The 17052-nt window shown below is 34.9% G+C and overlaps 1 protein-coding gene across 3 annotated transcripts in view; it reads right to left on the reverse strand.

The window, feature by feature from the left end:
• Positions 1 to 17052, reverse strand: part of LOC125652301 (nesprin-1-like) — a 120834-nt gene that overhangs the window by 29006 nt on the left and 74776 nt on the right. For all 3 annotated transcript variants that reach the window (XM_048881378.2, XM_048881376.2, XM_048881377.2), the window contains 7 exons: positions 15171 to 15506; positions 12464 to 12796; positions 10814 to 10947; positions 9001 to 9193; positions 5683 to 6315; positions 2458 to 2787; positions 1523 to 1843 (listed from right to left, as the gene is read on the reverse strand). In XM_048881378.2, coding sequence (XP_048737335.2) covers positions 1523 to 1843; positions 2458 to 2787; positions 5683 to 6315; positions 9001 to 9193; positions 10814 to 10947; positions 12464 to 12796; positions 15171 to 15506 — 2280 coding nt within the window. The remainder of the gene's footprint in view (positions 1 to 1522; positions 1844 to 2457; positions 2788 to 5682; positions 6316 to 9000; positions 9194 to 10813; positions 10948 to 12463; positions 12797 to 15170; positions 15507 to 17052) is intronic.

Below are 17052 nucleotides of genomic sequence, written 5' to 3' on the forward strand. Positions count from 1 at the left end.
TTTCACAATTGAAAGAGTGATTGTTATTCATGAGTCAGAATAACAGAAGATCAGCAGAAGTCAATCACAAACAATTCAAAGACGTAACAATTTATTTACAATTACCGTAAACTAAAATGGAATTTTTAGCGAGATACAAATTTAGCAATTTTTCCATAAAATGGGTATATATTTATATTTTAATAGTGGGAGCTAATTTTAGCAACTTTATAATTCCAAGAAGATAACTATTACCTCCCATATGAAATGAATTGTTAACGATATTTAATATTAACGATCTCAACACCCTTGCTACTGATGCCAAAATTAAATCCTTGCTAAAAATTCGTCTTGTATGGTATTTACAGAAAAACATATCAATGAAAATATCACTAACTTACAGTATAAGGTCTAATCAAAGTTCAGAAAAAAAGTGTCTGATGCTGGTTTACTGCCAAGCTGAATTCATTCAAATATGTTACTCCCAGACGGAATGTAAATTCTGGTTAAAACATACTGCATACAGGGAAATATTCGCCCCCATTTTATTTTCACCCCTTTCGTCCTCATCGTCCATAGGCAAATTTAAGACTGGACAAAAATAGTTTTAATCTCTCTTATCTTTCTTTTAACACAACTCTGTCAAGGGGAATATAAAAATGGGGAGAAAAGGTTTGCATGTTTAAAAAAAATGGGGCAAGTCATTGATACCCATTATGCTTAACAAATAAATTTTAATAGGTCTCAAAATCTTATGGTTTTCTAATCACTTTTAAAGAGTAAATGAGTGAGATACTACCTGTTTCATTATATTGATTATTTTTTGTGGTGAAATAAATCAGTTTACATAGATTCTATGATTCTCAAAAGTATTTGATGAATTGTTTCAAAATGAGGAATTATTAGTTTAATTTATCATATAGTGATTTTACATACATGGTACTTTGTTAAATTATAGAGTACATCATTCCTACTAGATTATTGTCCTAGCTGTCATTTTCTGAGGGAAACTTCTTCCTATAGAAGGGTACGCGAGACAATATCATCGTTTTACTTTTTTAAAAGGAGAAATACTGTTTTTGTAAAGTAATATACATGTATATTCAAGAGTTATCTCCCCTACCTGATTATATCAATGTATAAAAAAGTATCTTCTTCTTGATATAAATCAATAGAATGAAATATGGTTTAGTGTAGGCTTTGATTGTTAAACTAATATTATATCGGCTTTTTATTATATTGCAGGGGGTCTCTATAATGTATATTGTACATTGTTCCTCATGCAAATACATTGTTCATCACGATTCCATCACTGTGTCCAAATAAATATATTGAGTCCTGAACCCTACAGGCATTTCATTATTCATGCTTAAGAAACCCTGTTACATAAGTATGGAAAATAACTATTATGGAATCACAGAAAGATAGAAAACAACTATGATGGAAAAAGGACAACACTGTACAAGTATATCTCCACGATATCTTGGCTTTTTTATGGTACATAGAAGCATAATTTTTTTTAATCTTTTATAGTCTTCCTTACCATGCATTTCTGATATTCTGCTCCCAACTTGTCATATTCATTAGGCAGTTCTGTAGAAAGAACAGTTCTTATGTCTTTGAGCCACAAACAAATATCCTCCACTTTTTTTTCACATTCTTGCCATTGTTGAAGTGTGCCTTTAAGATTGGCACATTTGCTTTCAACTGAATTAACTAAACCATTACAGAGTGTCTGTAGACTGCCGATTTTTTCACTGGCTTCTTCTTTAGCTCTTTTATCGCTATGCTGCAAAAGGGACCTTCCTTGTTCATGAATTTTTTGAAATGATGCCTCTTGATCTTTTATCTCTCTCTGAAGACTCTAAAATGATAATGTAAAAAGCAAATGGATATTACACTCATCAAATAACTGCTTCCTTCTACGGTTAGTTTTCCTTGAAGCCCTATACCATATGAAAAATCTGGAAGTTTTCACAAGACTTTATTATTTCAAAGATTGTCATTGTCATAAGTAACAAAATATTTTGGCAAGTTATTGATATTGCACTAATATAAAATGTAATCAACTTTTGTTTGTTCTCTTCCTGTTACTTTTGTTTGTCCTCTTACCTGTAATTTTTGTGCTGGTTCTCTTACCTGTAATTTTTGTGCTGGTTCTCTTACCTGTAATTTTTGTGCTGGTTCTTTTACCTGTAATTTTTGTGCTGGTTCTCTTACCTTTAATTTTTACCTATAATTTTTGTTTGTATTCTTACCTGTAAACTTAATCTGTTTCCTTACCTGTAATTTTTGTACTCACCTATAACTTTTATTTGCTATTTTACATGTAATTTTTGAACTTTTGTTTGTACTCTTATCTGTAGATTTGATTGGTAATCTAACTTTTGTTTGATCTCTTACCTGTAGATTTTGTTGGTAATCTTACCTGTAACTTTTGTTTGTTCTCTTACCTGTAGATTTTGTTGGTAATCTTACCTGTAACTTTTCCAGATTATTCTTGGCTCCTTGAATTGTTACCAAGTCTTTATCAAAATCAGATAAAATTCTTTCGTTTTCTGTCAACCAGTTATGTAACATTGCTGTGGATTCATTAAAAGTCCTCCACTGTTGAATGGAATCTCTGATGATAGCTTTCCTTTGAGTGGCTCTCCTCAATACACTGTGCCACTGTTCAACTAATTCATGTAGTTTTAATGGTAGATCCTCCTCATTTTGAGACACTTTTCCTTCCTTAATCATTTTCTCCCCATCTTGAATGATTGAATGTAGAATTTGCTGTTTTGTGATTATATTCAACTCAAACCTCTGCAAAAAAGAAAAGGGCAATTCTCCTGTGAAGCAGCATATGTTTGTACTTGTAATCATAATAATATCACTTCAAATTAAAAATCTGATTACAAAGGCCCTGCACTCTGCAAAGCAGGGGCTCTCTTAGCCCTCAAAGCTTAGCATAACAAAAAACAACCCCTAATGTGATACTATATATATATATATAGATATACATAATAATTACTTTTCGCAATGATCAGTAAAAGTATAGGTAAAAAATAAAAAAGATACATGAAGACGTTTAGTAAAGCTTTAGCGCTTTCATTTTAGCACTAAAGCTTTACTAAACGTCTTCGTGTATCTTTTTTATTTTTTACCTATATATATATATTCTTATATATCAACATATAACAATATGATCCGCTATTGTGGCCCCACCCTACCCCTGGCGGCTATGAATTGCACAAACTTAGATCTACTCTATGTCATGAAGCTTTCACGTTAATTTCCATTTTTCTGGCCCAGTGGTTCTTGAGAAAATTTTTAAAGATTTTTTTCTATAGATATTCCCATAAAAAACTTTGATCCCCTATTGTGGCCCCACCCTACCCCTGGAGGCCATGATTTTAAGAAACTTGAATCTGCAATATGTCAATGAGCTGCCAAGTATATTTAAACTTTCCTGGCCTAGTGGTTCTTGAGAAGATTTTCTCTATATATTTGTATGTAAAACTTTGATCCCTTATTGTGCCCCCCCCCTACCCCCTGGGGCCATGATTTTAACAAATATGAATCTGCACTTTGTTAGAAAGCTGCCATATAAATTTAAGTTTTTCTGGCCAAGTGGTTCTTGAGAAGAAGATTTTTCTTATATATTTGTATGTAAAACTTCGATTCCCTATTGTGACCCCAACCTACCCCAGGGGGGGGGGGGGGGGGGGGGGCATAACTTTAACAAACATGAATCTGCACTATGTCAGGAAGCTTTCATGTCAATTTCAATTTTTCTTGTCCAGAGGTTCTTGAGAAGAGTTTTAAAATATTAAAGCTGCCAAGTAACTTAATTAGATAAATCCTAGGGACAACCCGTCCCTTCCTCTGGACAAACTAAAACGTTTTACTAATCAAAATACAAATAAAGGGCCGGGCAAACACGGACCCCTGGACACATGAGAGCATACATGCCAATTTTCCCGATTTGTGCGGGATTCTCTCGATTTGAAGCAGTTGAAAAGGCTTCAAAGGATTGCAAAAATAGCCCGAAATCCCGATTTTCTAAAAATATCTCCCATTCTACAACAACAAACCCCAATTTCAAACCGGAATTTGAAATCCCACGTCATTTCTTTGTGGCTGGCCAATCAGAAATCGGGACATTAGTCAGCCATTGCTGTTTACCTGTGTCGCATGGTATCGGGGTGATGTAATTTACCTGGTCTGCCTGTGTCAGGGTGCTTATTGGACAGTGCAAAGCATGTTTTTATAGTAATTAATCGGGAAGATGGATTTCAAATTGACATATCCTTTACACATATGTGAATGACAACGATGATAGTGTCACCACCAAACAATTGGACATTCCCGATTTTTGCCTCTCGCTGAGAGCATCCAAAATATGCAATAAGGTACGTCAAATATGTTTTTCCAACTATAATAATATAGGCTATCCCAATCTATCTGTCTATAGCGATGTATTATATAGTCTATATAGTGTAGTATTCAATAGACTTTGTGATGCGTAATTCGCACAAGTCTGTACTGAATTTTATATAAGCAAGTAGCCTTAATTTACAAGCAAAAACGTATATTTTGATTTGTTTTTTTTCCTGGTAATTATTTCAGATGTCATGGTTGCAAAGGTTTTGTTCGCAAACTTCATAGCAGGGCAGATCACTCCTTTTCTGGTTGCAATGCAGATTGTTCCACCAGACTCTGCAAGCCCATGTTTACAGACAAGCGAGATTGCCTTTGTAGTCGTGCCTAAATGCATGTGCTTTAATCTAAATTTTGATATATAGACCAGCCAATGTGTATATGGTGTAAAAGGATGCAACTTTAAGTATTATTTGATAATATGTATGTGACTTGTTGGAGAGGATATTTTGCTGAATAGATGATTTTAATAAAATACTTATGTATCTCTTTCAAAGTGTTATTTTTTAAATATAGTTTTGTTAAAGTTAATGGTCAAACACACTTGATGTTGTGTTAATGTATGACACATGTACAATGATTAGATTTATATTTTATTTGAAAAGACAAATATTTATTTTCATGGTAAAATGTCGTGAATTTTGAGCGTTGAAAAAAGGTCGTCTCGTGCAAAATCCCCCATGGGAATTTTTAAAAGTTGGAATGTATGTGAGAGGTGGGATCAGGTGCCTAAGAGGAGTGAGCATTCCCTATGGACCGGTCACACCCCTGTGAACCTGATTACTGTATAAAAGGACATAAAAAGAAGAAAACTGCAATATGTTTCCTCATTAAAGGGGAGGTATAAAAAACTCAAGAGTGACAATCACATGTGGGGTATATAAAATAGGCTATCTGAAAGAAATATGGTGGGTAAAATGAGAAATGCATATTTCAGAATTCATGAAAGGTGAAGATAATGAACTCCTATACGCAAAACAAGAGTTGGGCAAACATGGATCACTGGATATACCAGAGGTGGGATCAGGTGCCTAGGAGGAATAAGCATCCCCTGTTGACCGGTCACACCCGCCGTGATCCCTACATCTTGATCAGGTAAACAGAGTTAACCATAGTCAAAATCAGTGTGCCAAGAACAGCCTAACAATCGGCATGAAATAGGACCAATGACAGGCTGTGTATTTTCTACAAAAGTCAGGCAATGCTAAAACCTCACAGCTATAGCGTAAAAGTTCATCATCAATTCAATTTTATATTCTCAAAACATAAACCACATACCTCACACTGCTTAAGCTGTTTCTGAAGATCAGACAAGTTGCCAGCTATTTCAGTAGAAAGGTCCATTTCCATCTGACGTAAGAAAGTCATCCACATCTCACATTTTGTTTTGAAGTCTTTACACAGCAGCAGCAAATCTTGCAATGACTTTGCTCTCTCTTGTAAATTTAAATGTGTGTTAACCCACAGGCGATTCAAGTCCCGTAACTCTTTAGAGGTCTGTTCACTGAGTGTTCTTCTGTAGCCGAGGTCATTCAGATTGTCAAGTTGTGCTGCTGTGTCATCCATCTGAACTAAGGCATTTTTCAACTCATCCAATCTGTCATTCATAGTCTGTTCATCACTGCTCAGATTCATTTCCTCTTTCTCTAAAACTTTAACTACATTGTTAAGGTGGGTCGCTACCTGCTTCAATTGAAAATGGAAACCTTGTTTCTGTGAAATTTCATCTTGTAGTGCCTGGACCTGTTTTGATGTTGTTTGCCTGAGAATCATAAGTCTATGTTCAATGGCACTCTGATGAGAGGTTATTGTAGCTATACTGGTTGAGTCTATGTTTTTGGTCAAAGCATCACTAAGTTGATAAAGTAGGTACACTGTTGACTGGAAATTGTCCAAGTCCTTTATTAGAGTCTGAAAATATAACAGTTCAATTTGTTGAAAAATAACAGGATTGCAGTCAAGCTTGCATTGATAAATGAAGCTTATACAACACAGATGGGTAAGTGATTTCTTGGAGACATCCTGGGGTTTGAGATATCCGAACTTATCTTCCAATTTCATTTGAATGACTCTCCCTATGTATACATTCATTTTATGCATACCACTTGTACTTTAGGCCACACCAATTTGTAAAATAGTTCTTCGGATTTTCAAACAAAAAAAGTGAGGCGAGAGGGCGAAATTATTTTACAAATATTATTTTTAATTTTGGAGATAAAAATTATGAGGCGAGCCAATACAAGAAATATAAATATTTTTAATTGAATTAAGTGTGATTTTAAAAAGCGGGCGCCTAAAAATAAAGATCTAAAATCATCAGATATCATTTGTTTACCACATAAATTTAATATTTTTCAACTTTGTTGATATAGTTTACGATAAATAAGAAGTATTTCAGGTTTCAAAGACTTATTTTCTTTATACCTAATACATGTACTTTGCAACATTAACTGATAAGGTCTTTTGAAGAATTTTATTTAAGTTTCATTTCTACAAACTTTCGATTCAGAGATATGCATATTGCTAGGGACACATCCAGTTTTGACATTCATTGCAAATGCAATATCCATTGCATCGCTTTGAGCATTTTCTTGAATTTTGATATGACATCACCAAACCTTTTGTGAATTTGTCGTTAACTGTCGGTCCGGTTTAAAACAGTCATCGATCAGTACCCCTTGCTTGTTGTAAAAGGCGAATAAATGGGGCGGTCCTTCAGATAGGACTGCAAAAACTGAGATCCTTGTCACAGCAGGTGTGGCACGATAAAGATCCCTCAGTGCCATAAGCGCTGAGCATAGGCCTAAATTTTGCAGTCCTTCACCGGCAATGGTAACGTCTTCATGTGAGTGAAATATTCTCAAGAGAGACTTCAGTCAATATATAGGCTAATCAAACAATCAATCATACGCTATCAATGTTCTCTAAATAGTGGCATCGAATAGCGCTTCAAAAGTTTCATCGGCTTCCAGTTCGATTCCAGCATAAGGAACAACTTCCAATCCAGTGTTATGAAGTATCATACATATTACGATAGACATCATGAATATCAACTTAACGGTATTACACTGTTAGGAAATTTCTCGAGAGCCCGCGCTTCTGTCATTTGTCAGCATATACATCAAGGTTATTTGTGCGCTTGTTGTAAAAACTTTAAAAAATATTTACGGATATTTTTGAACACGCGGGCGGATATTATTTTTTGATAATATTATAATTTGGATTTGTTACAAATAGAAGCGGCGAATCCGACGAACTAGATTACAAATTGCCATGGCCTTAAATAACAATCACGTAGTCTTCTGTTATTTTTTATCCCAGTAGTAAACGAATTAAAGTTGCTGTAATAATTCAAACAAAAACATTTCCGTTTCTTTTTGTCTGTAAAACAGTCTATTGTATATACAGTTTGTATCTAAAATAAGATGACCATGCCGATCTCGTGCTTACAATATTGCATTCTCTGTAACTGCATGACGGTATTTTTTCAACTATCTAATTATGCACCAACTAACGGCTATCGGTAAAACTAATATAGTCCCGAAGACCTGAAGAAAAATTCAGCAAAATAAACAAGGGAACATTGTTTGAGAGCATACCTACAATGAGCGTTTCGTATATACCGCCATTGCGTTATATACGCAGACATGGGAACGATGATTGTCAAACACAATCAGGTTGCCGAGACCAAGGTCATACACAAAGACAGAACTGGCATGAATAACTACACGCTTTGTTTATTTTAAAACATTACATTGTTTCTTGAATGACAAGAAGTACTACAAGTGTAAAAATGTAATAATTATGCAAATATGCCACTCAAATGAAATTTTTGTGATGAATTTTCTATAAAATTGGCATGTTAAATTGTTTACAAATCTGACACGTGCTCAGTGCCTCTTTTGCTTTATCCCAAATTGGTGAACTCCGAGGTCAATGCACATCGGAGATTACGAGCAAGAATTACTGACTGTATGACAATGATTTATGAATCAACATTTTCTGCTGATTTTACGGGTTTATTTCTTAAGATTCACTCTGATTCTATAAAATTATATAAATTCAATCACAAATATCTTAAACATTTGTTCTTTTATTTTTCAATTTATTTACTGTTAGTTACAGCTTGTATTGCTTTAAAGAACCTGTCATGTATGAAACCAAAGAGACAGATTAAAAAAAAAATTAATGCTTATTGGGTACAATGCCTTATGAAGCACAGTGAATACACATGGTATTAATCAAGTACATTATATCATCTATTATTTTAAAAAATATACAATGTTCAAACAATTAAACATAACCTCAGCACCTTGAAGACACTTCGACATAAGCGGGGTATTTGAGGTTACCATGTTCGAGATATCAGGAGTTTTTAAAATCATTTATATAGGGATTACGGCCGGGACTGGCGATTGACTTTGACATAAGGCTGGTATTTGAGATAACCCATATTCCAGAGACCGATATTACTGTATATAATAACAGAAATCATAAACTGCTGTTCTCCGAATGCACATGGTTCTTTATAGTCTGAATCAAAATTGAGATCTTTTTTCCTAGAAATAATTGACAGTGATGAAAAGCAGGTCAAACCTTAGCTGCCTCCAAACATTCCTCTCGGCTACTGCTGTATTCTGTCTTTGCTAACAACTCCCAACTAAGTAATTCTTTAGCATCAAGCCATAGCTTAGCTTGGGCATACTCTTCCTCATATATTTCCCATTGCTTCAAGGTCTCCTCAAACATATTTAGTCTTTCCTTCAGCTCCGTGGACATTCTTTTCCATCTGGCAGAAATTGATAAAAAATGTGAGAATGAAAAATTTTCAGGTTGCTTATCACATAGTTGTGATTAATATACAGAAAATACAAAAAAATATGCTAACCCTCATTCACATATAGAAGCAGCTACTACTATGATCAAAACATGGCCAAAAATGTGGCAAATCATGAGAGAAACAGGGTGAAGCACAAGCAGCATCGCGGCATCGTGGATAGATTTTTATAGTACAGGGCTCAACATTAACTTTTTTTCCTACTTGTCCATTCGGACAAGGGACAACGATGTTTACTTGTCCGAACTTCCAACTTCACTTGTCCGAATTTTTTTAAAAAAAGGATCTAATATTATCAGCTTGAAAACTGTATTTAATTTACTTAATGTATAGTCTATTTTTATACCTGCTTGATTCATTTTTTTTTTATCTTATTCTCTTGATAAAAACAACAAACGCATAAAACAAAAGTTTATCTAGACTTCCTATCTTGAATTAATGACTTCGTAAGATCCATGGATGATTGAAAGTATTCTCTCACCAGAGGGCGCGTTACGCAAGCTTCGCAGAGTGCACGGAACTCTGGGTAGAGAATGGATTGAAAGTAGTACACAATAACTGAACACCAATCCCGATTGAGTTTGACTCAGCTAGTTTACATAGCGATTGATATCGTGATCGAAGTTCATTTTCCATGCATTACACATGTACTTCCGACTCTCAACTACCGATAAACTTTTCACAAAATTGTTTGGAGACTTCTTTACATAAAAAAGCACTTGTCCAATCGGACAAGTGCCCATCAATATTCACATGTCCGAAATGTTTTTCCACTGGTACCGGACAAGCGGACAAACGTTAATGTTGACCCCTGTAGTAGCAGCTCAGTTGGGAACTTAATTTTAGTAAAGCTTCTACCATACTCCCACTATGATCACCCTACGATCCCTCAGGGCTGTCACTGTCCTTTTTGGTACAGGGTCCCATTAGATTGGGAAAATTATTGATGTTTTGGGTCAAATTGGGAAATTTTACTTTTCAAGCCTTGTTGAAAATGTGCAAGAAGTTATAAGTAAAAATGAAACTAACACGATTTAATTTTTTTATACACACAATGTAACAGTTTGTGATATTGGGAATTTCTAGACAAGTAAATTGGGAATTTGGGGGGGGGGGGGGGGGGGGTGTTGTTTCCCAATTGGGAAGGGTCCGTTTATTGGACCCAATACAGAGATTGACGGCCCTGTGGACCTTCTATGTTCACGACGTACAAGAAGCATATCAGAAATGCGATATGATTGGCAACAGTGCACAGACATCATTGTACAGTCTTCTAGGTCTGTGTAATATTGTAATATTATCTTGTATGTTGTAGCGGCAATGCAGAATGACCACAGTAAAATCAGCCGATGGTCTGTGTATAATGGAAGTGAAAGCGCGTTAGGAGCATGAAGCATTGTAGTATGCTTGCAATGACCTTAATTTGCCAAATTCCTTGATTTTGATGCCGATTCAGTCCCAATCCAATATTTTTTCCAAATAACAGTCTGATCAAGGTGATTTTTTTGTAAGATCATAGTGCTGTGTGAATGGGGTTTAGAGAAGGACAAAAAAATTTGCAATCTAACATACCTTGATTGAACTTCAGTCATGGTCTTTTGAATTTCTGTTTTCGCTTGGAATTCACAAACTTCAGTAAGCTGGTTTCCTATAGTAACAAGCCTTTGAAGCCCTGGGTGGCACTGTTCAACTTTTTCACACAGATTCTGAAACATAAACAAGAGACCCATGGACCACATCGCTCACCTGAGTCACCTTGGTCCTGCTGTTGTTTAGCTATTGTATTTTCTAGATTTTTAAAATCTTTATTCCCATGAAATTTTTTAGCCCCATGTTGTGGCCCCACTCTAACCCAAAAGAACACAACATAACCATAATACAAGGTCAAATGGTTAATAATCATGGTATGAAATGTAAGGTCTTGTCATAAGGAACCTATATACAAAATATGGAAGCTCTACCAGAAATAGTTCAGGAGATAGTGCCTATAGATTAAAACATTTCTTGAAATTTGGGTAAAACTTAAAGGTCAAAGTCACAAAGTCAAACATCATGGCATGATATGTAAGGAATCTATATAATACAGAATAGATATTGTCCAGGTTTGGTTTTCTTAAAAGTAGGTCAAACTCGCAAGGTCAATGTCACAAAAAATGCACATATATGAAGTATGAGAGCCCTATTACACATCATTCAAAAGTTAAGAGCAAGGTTATAGTAATCAGATTTAGACAGTCAGACAGGACAAAACCAATATGTCCCCGACTTTAGTATTGGTGGCATAAAAACCTTGAATCCACAAAACTCTGGAATGTTTGCATTTTGATATGATTTAGTGTGGCCCTGCTATTCTTGAAAAGAATTTGTTTTTATCAATTTCCTGTATATTCCCATATAAAACTTTGATATCCTATTGTGGCCCAACCCTACCCTCTGAATTGAGCAAATTCTGATCGCATTTGAAATATTTCTATATCAAATATTTCTTTACTTAGGGCAGCTATGATCATTTAAGAGTTCATTGCTATTTCGGTGTACAAAAACAATTCAAATACAATGTATATCATGTGTGATTCTCTTGAATTGCATCCCATTTCCATTCTCAATGACTGTGTAGCATGTGACAGCGTGGTGAGAATTCCATCGTCATCGAAAGCAAGTTTTAGACTTGCCAAGATGGTCGAGCGGTCTAGCACACTGGTCACATGCTGCTAAGAGATTTGGTTCCGCAGGTCGGGAGTTCAACCTTAAGTAGGGGCAAAAGTGAGTATCCATATAAAATAAAGTGAAATTTTGTGTGCTTTATCTATATCACAAATGTAGTTTGTTACTAAAATGTACTAAGAAAGAATATAATACTCATTTCTGGTTTAACTCATAGATATTATGAGACAAACTTTAATCAGCAATTCAAGATGTTTCCATATTACAGTGTAGTATGATAAAGCTGTATCATCAGAATGTTTTAAAGAACTTTGTTATACAAGTGTATAGCTTACTCCTGTGCACTTACATTTTGTAGATTGAAATCGCTTATTTTGAAATATCGCTTATTTTGAAACATTGTTTATTTTTAAATCAATTCAAATCCACAGCATCAGTCTCTTATTTTCTTTGCATTAAAATATCGGTTAAATTGAAATCATCAGTATTGGTCATTTTGATAAACCTTGTTTGAATTGTTAATGAAATTGCAATGCAGAAAAGATGTAAATGATTTACCATTAGTTTTTCCACCTGTAATTTGAGAGCTTTCAAATCTGGTCCTACTTTGGTGTATCTTTTCAAGCAGTAGTCAGTTTCTGAAAGCACCATGATTATCTTCTGTAGCTCCAAATTGAAGGCATTCCAATGACCAAGAAAATCATCCAATACAGATTCAAGTTCTTGCACTTTCGATAATATTTTCTTCAACTGAGCATCTAAGTTGTTCAAACTTGACTGGATATGGTCCTGGCATTTGGGAGCACTGTAACTGAGATGCATCAATTGATTCCCCGTTTTCCTGACTGCATTTATTTCATCTTCTTTGGACTTCAGTGCTTCTTGTAATATCTACAATTCAGTAACAGGTAAACATTAGACGATTCCTAACATTACTTAATTGTTCCTAAATACTGATATACACATGATACCCTTCAAACATTAAATGTGCTTTTCATTATATGCATATTTCAAAACATGATAATATGCATATTTGTGTGTGATGTCATAGGTAAAAAACACTCCAACTGAGACAAAATGTATGAGGTACACATTTTCATGACAGATTTTTCAATTCTAATTTGATAAATTTTCTCGATTACCGGTATTACAAATTTATGATTCGCCAACAAATGTGAACTATATGTTACACAAAGATGATCAGTGCTTCACCATATCACACCAGTGATCTTTTCTTCAAATTACACAATTGTCATGGGATTCCTTCATTTGGTTTACCAACAAAATATCATGCTTAGAGACAAAATGAGTAATCAGGTGATAAATAATTACAGAACAAGAGAAATAATGGTTAACTTTCCTAATCTACAAACATTGACAAATATCCATATTTTATAAAATGAATAGTTTTATATTATGCTCCCTGAAAAATATCTGGGTAGCATATAGTCGCTGTCGTGTCTGTCCGTCTGTCTGATCTCATATCTCCTAAACCTTTCATCAGAAATTGATATTATTGATCACAAATATTCCATGAGACAAGGACTTTTGGACCAAGGTCATTTTGGAAAGGTCAAAGTCACTCTGAACATAATTTTCTTTGAGCCAACTGACTCATCAGTGTACCAAGTATAAGTACAAGGTGTAAATTGTAAGAGAAAAAAAAGATGCCTGATTTGGTAATCATCAAGGATAAACAATGCTAACAAAACTAGAATAATCAGACTTGGTGCACATGTTCCCCATGGTGATTAATGTTTAACAAGGCTTTATAATGTGGTGAAAGAACGCTTTTCTTCAATTAAAAAATGGTTTACTATGATCTTAATCTTCTCTTTGAGTATTGTGCATTTCTGAATATATTGGACAGGCATATTTTGCATTACTTTTGTTTCTCATTTGATCGAAAAATATTTTTAGAAATTGCTTTAACATTTAATACAATGTACAAGCCAAAACATATTGTTAAACAATATACTATTAGACAATTTGAACAAGAGGTACTGTGAGCAATGCTCACTAAGAATACCCCCCGCTTACCCCAATCTCCCAAAGGGTGTTGTTAATAGGTATAACTTACCTCTTTCCTGAGTGTAAAAATATGGTATGCTTTTGTAGAAGAAAATGGAAGATATAGTCCGAACACAAATCCATGGCATAAACCTATAATTTTGACCTTGAGATCAAAGGTCAAGGTCATAAAGAGGTAATGAATGTACATGACTATACACACATGTCTTATGGTATGACTATGTCAAAACCCTATAATCAATTTTGACCTTTAGGTCAAAGTTCAAGGTCATATAGAGGTCATGAAGGTACCTGACACATCGTCTCATGGTGATACACTCATGTGTCAAATATGGTATGCCTATGTCAAAGAACAAAGAAGTCATGGCCCGGACACAAATCCATTGTAAAAACCTTTAATTTTGACCTTGAGGTCAAGGTCATATGGAGGTCATGAAGGTACCTGACACATCGTCTCATGGTGATACACTCATGTGTCAAATATGGTATGCCTATGTCAAAGAACAAAGAAGTTATGGCCCGGACACGAATCCATTGTAAAAAACCTTTAATTTTGACCTTGAGGTCAAGGTCATATAGAGGTTATGAAAGTACTCGACACATTGTCTCATGGTGATACACCTGTATGCCAAATATGGTATGCCTAAGTCAAAGAACAAAGAAGTTATAGCCCGGACACAAATCTGCACAGACAGACAGACAGAGTGATTCCTATATACCCCCCCCGAACTTTGTTCGGGGGGTATAATGATTATAAATTTATATTTTTCTACCCTATTGCTCACTATCTATATCACATATTTTTATCAACCAATCAAATGTTACTTAATTTGTTAACTATTTTTAGTAACAACAAACAAAGTCAAAACTGGAGACCAACACCTTGAGGTTAAAATTGTGGAAGATTCTCACAAGTGGATACCATGTGGTATTCAGCAGGGTCTGTATCCAAAGCATTTCTAATGACAGAAAACAAAGGGAACTATCAAAACTATTCAGAAACCATCGTCTGTGGTGTCTATTTATAAAATTTTAACTTTTGTAAGTAGAATTGCTTTTGTTGACCACAGAAAAAGGGATCGAATCCAATAGCTTTTTCACCTCATTTTTTTAGGGTGAGACAGAGGTATCTTAGTCACCGGGGTGATATAAGCCCTAGACCCATGCTTCTCAGTTTGTATACTTGCTCAGATACCTTACTAAGTATCATATCAATTATATTATCATACATTACCTTGCAGTCTGCAAGCGTCTGTTTCACACTGACTTCATGTCCAATCAGGTGATATTTAGTGATTTTTTCTTCCTGTTCACCAAACCAGTCACCAATTTTGCCCACTTCTCTGTCAAACTCTTGCAGTTTGCTATGTAACAGTTCCATGTTTCCTAAGGTTTGCTTGATATCCTGTTCTAAACATTGCCATCTCTTGTTGGCCTGACCTAGTTTCTCTGCAAAGTCTGTCTGGCTAGATGATCCTGCTGAATGCAACTCCTCTGCAGAAGTATGTAACGCTGATTGATAGACAAAGTCAACTGTCAACTGCTTACTTCCAAGTTCTATGTTGAAGTCCTATTGAAATAAGAAATGTAAATCAGAATCCATTTAGTAAGTATCCATTTAGCTCACTTGGCCATAGATAGGCGAATAGGGAAGTGGAATTCCAGAATAAAACCGAAGGAAAAGATTGGAGAAAGGAGCTAACAAAATTTCTGACAGCATATAGAAATACACTGCACACAGTGACAAAGGTTGCACCCAACACGTTAATTTACTGATATCCAATGAAAACCAAAATTCCTAATCTGCTGGAGGAAGATAGAGAAGACATATGAGTCAAGGACTGGGTGGAAAAGAAGAAAGGAAAAGAATATGCCGACAGAAGCAGAAATGCAAAGTATAGTCCTGTACAAGTAGGAGGCCAAGTTCCGGTTCAACAACAAAAAGAAAACAAACTTTCATCTACTTTTGAGACAAAGTCATATGAGGTCATTGAACAGACTGGAAATGAGGTTGTGCTAAAGGCACCACATGTTGGAACTTATCGTCAAAATGTGAAATACATAAAAAAAACTTTCATTTAGATGGTAACTATCAAGTTGATGAGGATATCGAAAGGGCTGAGTCCATTGCAGATGTGAATGTTTCAAACAGTGCTAACGTTAATCCAAAATCTGACAATTTCTGATATTAACCAATGGCACCGGTGATCCGATGTTCGATACCACTGCAGTTGGAGATTCTGAGTGCACAAGACCAATCTGTGGACACAAATTGCCTGAACGGTTTAAGGACTTTGTTTTAACATGATCTGACTTTAAAAAAAAAATTGACTGTGTGAAATTTTGAAAGTTGTGTAAATTTCAGTGAAGTTTTCTTTATATTCATTGCACATTTGACAAACAAAACATTAATTTCCAAATTTATTTCAAACCTCAGATTTGTTTTGATTCACTGATTTAAGTTTAAATCTAAGGAAAGGAGAAATGTAATAGTTAAGAACCACAATTCTGTTAACTATATTTGTGACTTTTGGATTATTGCCCTTAAATAAATAGCATGCAAATGATGTTGATGCTTGTTTGTGTGAGAATCGATCATGTCTAATTCTAGTAATCCAGTGCATAAGGATACTACAGACACTATATTGTGTTCGGGGACATAAGAAGAAGAAAACTGACAAAAACAATGTCTCGTCTTTCAAAACAGACCATATGCGAACCTAGTCTTTGATTTTAAAACTGACAACTGTTTTCCAATAAAAAGCTGTACATACATAAATTGATTATGATTAATAATGAAAATAACAGCAAAAAAATGCAGAAAGAAAAAAAGTTTGTGAAGTCAATGTGATGCAGGTACTTATTTACGAATTGAACTTGTTTGAGATAATTTATAGTTGTTATTGGAATTAATTACAAATATAACGAAAATCTAAGAATGGTTTGTTGATCATGAATTTCACTGTCTTAGGCCTACTACTCAGAAAAGGACAAGAATGACAATCTTTCCACACAAGTTGAAGAATTAAAAAAAGAAATAGAAATGTTGGAAGAAAATCTGCGGAGGCATGCATCGCAATGCACCATGAATCAGAGTAACATTGCGCCCATCCAAG

The sequence above is a fragment of the Ostrea edulis genome, chromosome 5 (assembly GCF_947568905.1).
Source record: "Ostrea edulis chromosome 5, xbOstEdul1.1, whole genome shotgun sequence".
NCBI lineage: Eukaryota > Metazoa > Mollusca > Bivalvia > Ostreida > Ostreidae > Ostrea > Ostrea edulis.